General features: G+C 55.9%; 1 protein-coding gene across 1 annotated transcript in view; it reads right to left on the reverse strand.

Annotated features, from left to right (window-relative positions):
* TALDO1 (transaldolase 1) overlaps nucleotides 1-1,913 on the reverse strand; it is an 11,902-nt gene extending 9,989 nt beyond the window's left edge. Inside the window, exons 1-2 of the mRNA XM_019631071.1 lie at nucleotides 1,502-1,913; nucleotides 1,258-1,279 (exon numbers count right to left, since the gene is read on the reverse strand). Coding sequence (XP_019486616.1) covers nucleotides 1,258-1,279; nucleotides 1,502-1,869 — 390 coding nt within the window. The 5' untranslated portion in view covers nucleotides 1,870-1,913. The remainder of the gene's footprint in view (nucleotides 1-1,257; nucleotides 1,280-1,501) is intronic.

Genomic DNA, 1,913 nt, shown 5'->3' on the forward strand with positions numbered 1-1,913 from the left:
AAAAAAAAAAAGAAAAAGTGCTCTGGAGTGGTGTTTTCAGCGGCGTGTACAAACCCAGCGAATGGTGGACAAAAAACAGTGCCTTTCCTTGTACAAAATTATGCCTTGATAAAGCTGACTTTTAACAAAACTAAAACCAAAACCAAGACCCATCTGGGGTCCTCAGATGGGCTTCAGGGCCCAGGGACCCTTAGATAATGCAAAACTTGGGAAAGGGGAGGGAGCCACTGTCCTGGGAAGAGAAGTCACAGCTTTGATTACACTTTCAAAGAGGCCTATGAACCCCCTGCCTATGGTAGAAACTTCACTTCATAAAATGATCACAAAACCACATGCCCCGTTTAAAACTATGTGTGTAACATTTATGGCTATATATTATCAACTAATGAATTTTCATAAATGTGTTCATAGTCATTAAAAAATAAAAAATGTCAGTGCTTGGGTTTAGATATTTCTAAAAGGAAAAAAAACAGCGAGCACCCCCTTGGTCCTCTACCACCTTACTGGCCATGTTGCCAGAAGGTGACTGACAGCTGTCCTGCTGCTACTGGCAGATGAGAACCAGCAGGAAATGTGCGGACCAGGGCTCTGTCAATTAAGCCAAGACCGAAAATTATTCTAAGTGCTAAGAAGGGAAAAAACAGACGCAGGAAAACATGCAACCATTTTCCCAGGATCTGTCCTGCTAATGTCACTGCCCAGAGGTCTGAGGGTGCAGGGCAGGATGAAAAGGGGACCGCAGCCTCCCAAAGCTCCCAGCTAGTCAGACAGGGCGACATACTGCTCTGCTAGCCAAGCCCACAGGTTGGCCCCAAACTGATCAGAGCCCGTCCTTTTTACTGAAGCAGCCAAAAATGCTTACTCACTCCCTAAATCCTGCTAGGTAAACAATCCTCTTATTCATTGTTATCACAGAGGAGTGACAGCCTGTTTCTCAAGTCACCATGAGAAAGCAGAAAAGGGAGGCAGGCACTCCTTATTGTGTGCACCCAGCACGCGCGTCCGCGGGGCACTGCAAGGTTTCCCTGAAAATCTTATTTGTTCCCAGCAGAACTGCATGGAGGTCCCTCTGGGCTGTGCATTTGCAGATCTGAGGAGTGACAGCATAAGCCTTTATGCTTCTCTGTACTTCCCAGTTCTCGCCAATGGACACCAGTAAAACCCTGGAAAGTCTAAATTGTAACAGGACGACCCTTTGCTTTCCTCAGCGCATCGGGGTTTTATCCACCCAGTTCCGCCGCCCCAAGTGGCCGGCACCTTGCCACAGGCCGGCTGTCCCCTGGGCAGGGGCGGAAAGACTGTGCAACAGGAGGTTTCAAAAGCCGGCGGTGGCGTCCGCACTTCTGGTCTTCCGGCTTAGCAGTCAACAGTCGCTGAACGCAGCCGCCTCCGGCAAGCTCACGGGTCTGCGGAATCTGCTCCTCGGACCTCAGACCTCAGACCCCCATCCCCCCGAACCAAAGCCTTTGAACCCTAACCCACCGACTCACTGACCGCTCACCACGGGGCTCCGCGGAAGCCCTCGGCTCGGGGGCGGGACTCGGACTGGGCGCCCGGCTCCCGGAGGCCCCGCCCCCCCGCTCCGGGGTCGCTCCTTCCCGGTCCCCCCGGGCCCCGGGCTCGCCCGTGTCCCCCCACCCCGGGAGCTGGGTCGGGAGCGGCGCCTGCAGCGGGGAAGCCGGGGCGGGCCGGCTTTCTGTGCCCACGAACCCCCGCCCCGGCCACGGCCGCCCGGCCGGTGTCCGAACTCGGGGCCCCCCGCGCGGCCTCACCGTGGAAGTCGCCCGTGTCGGCCACCACGGTGGTGAACTGCTTGAGCTGGTCCAGCACGCTCTCCATCCTCTGCCGCTTTACCGGAGAACCCGACATGGCGAGGCGGAGGCGCTGGCGGCGGCGGGAGCGCGGCGGCCCAC

Source organism: Hipposideros armiger, unplaced genomic scaffold (assembly GCF_001890085.2).
Source record: "Hipposideros armiger isolate ML-2016 unplaced genomic scaffold, ASM189008v1 scaffold_983, whole genome shotgun sequence".
In the NCBI taxonomy this organism is placed as follows: Eukaryota; Metazoa; Chordata; class Mammalia; order Chiroptera; family Hipposideridae; genus Hipposideros; species Hipposideros armiger.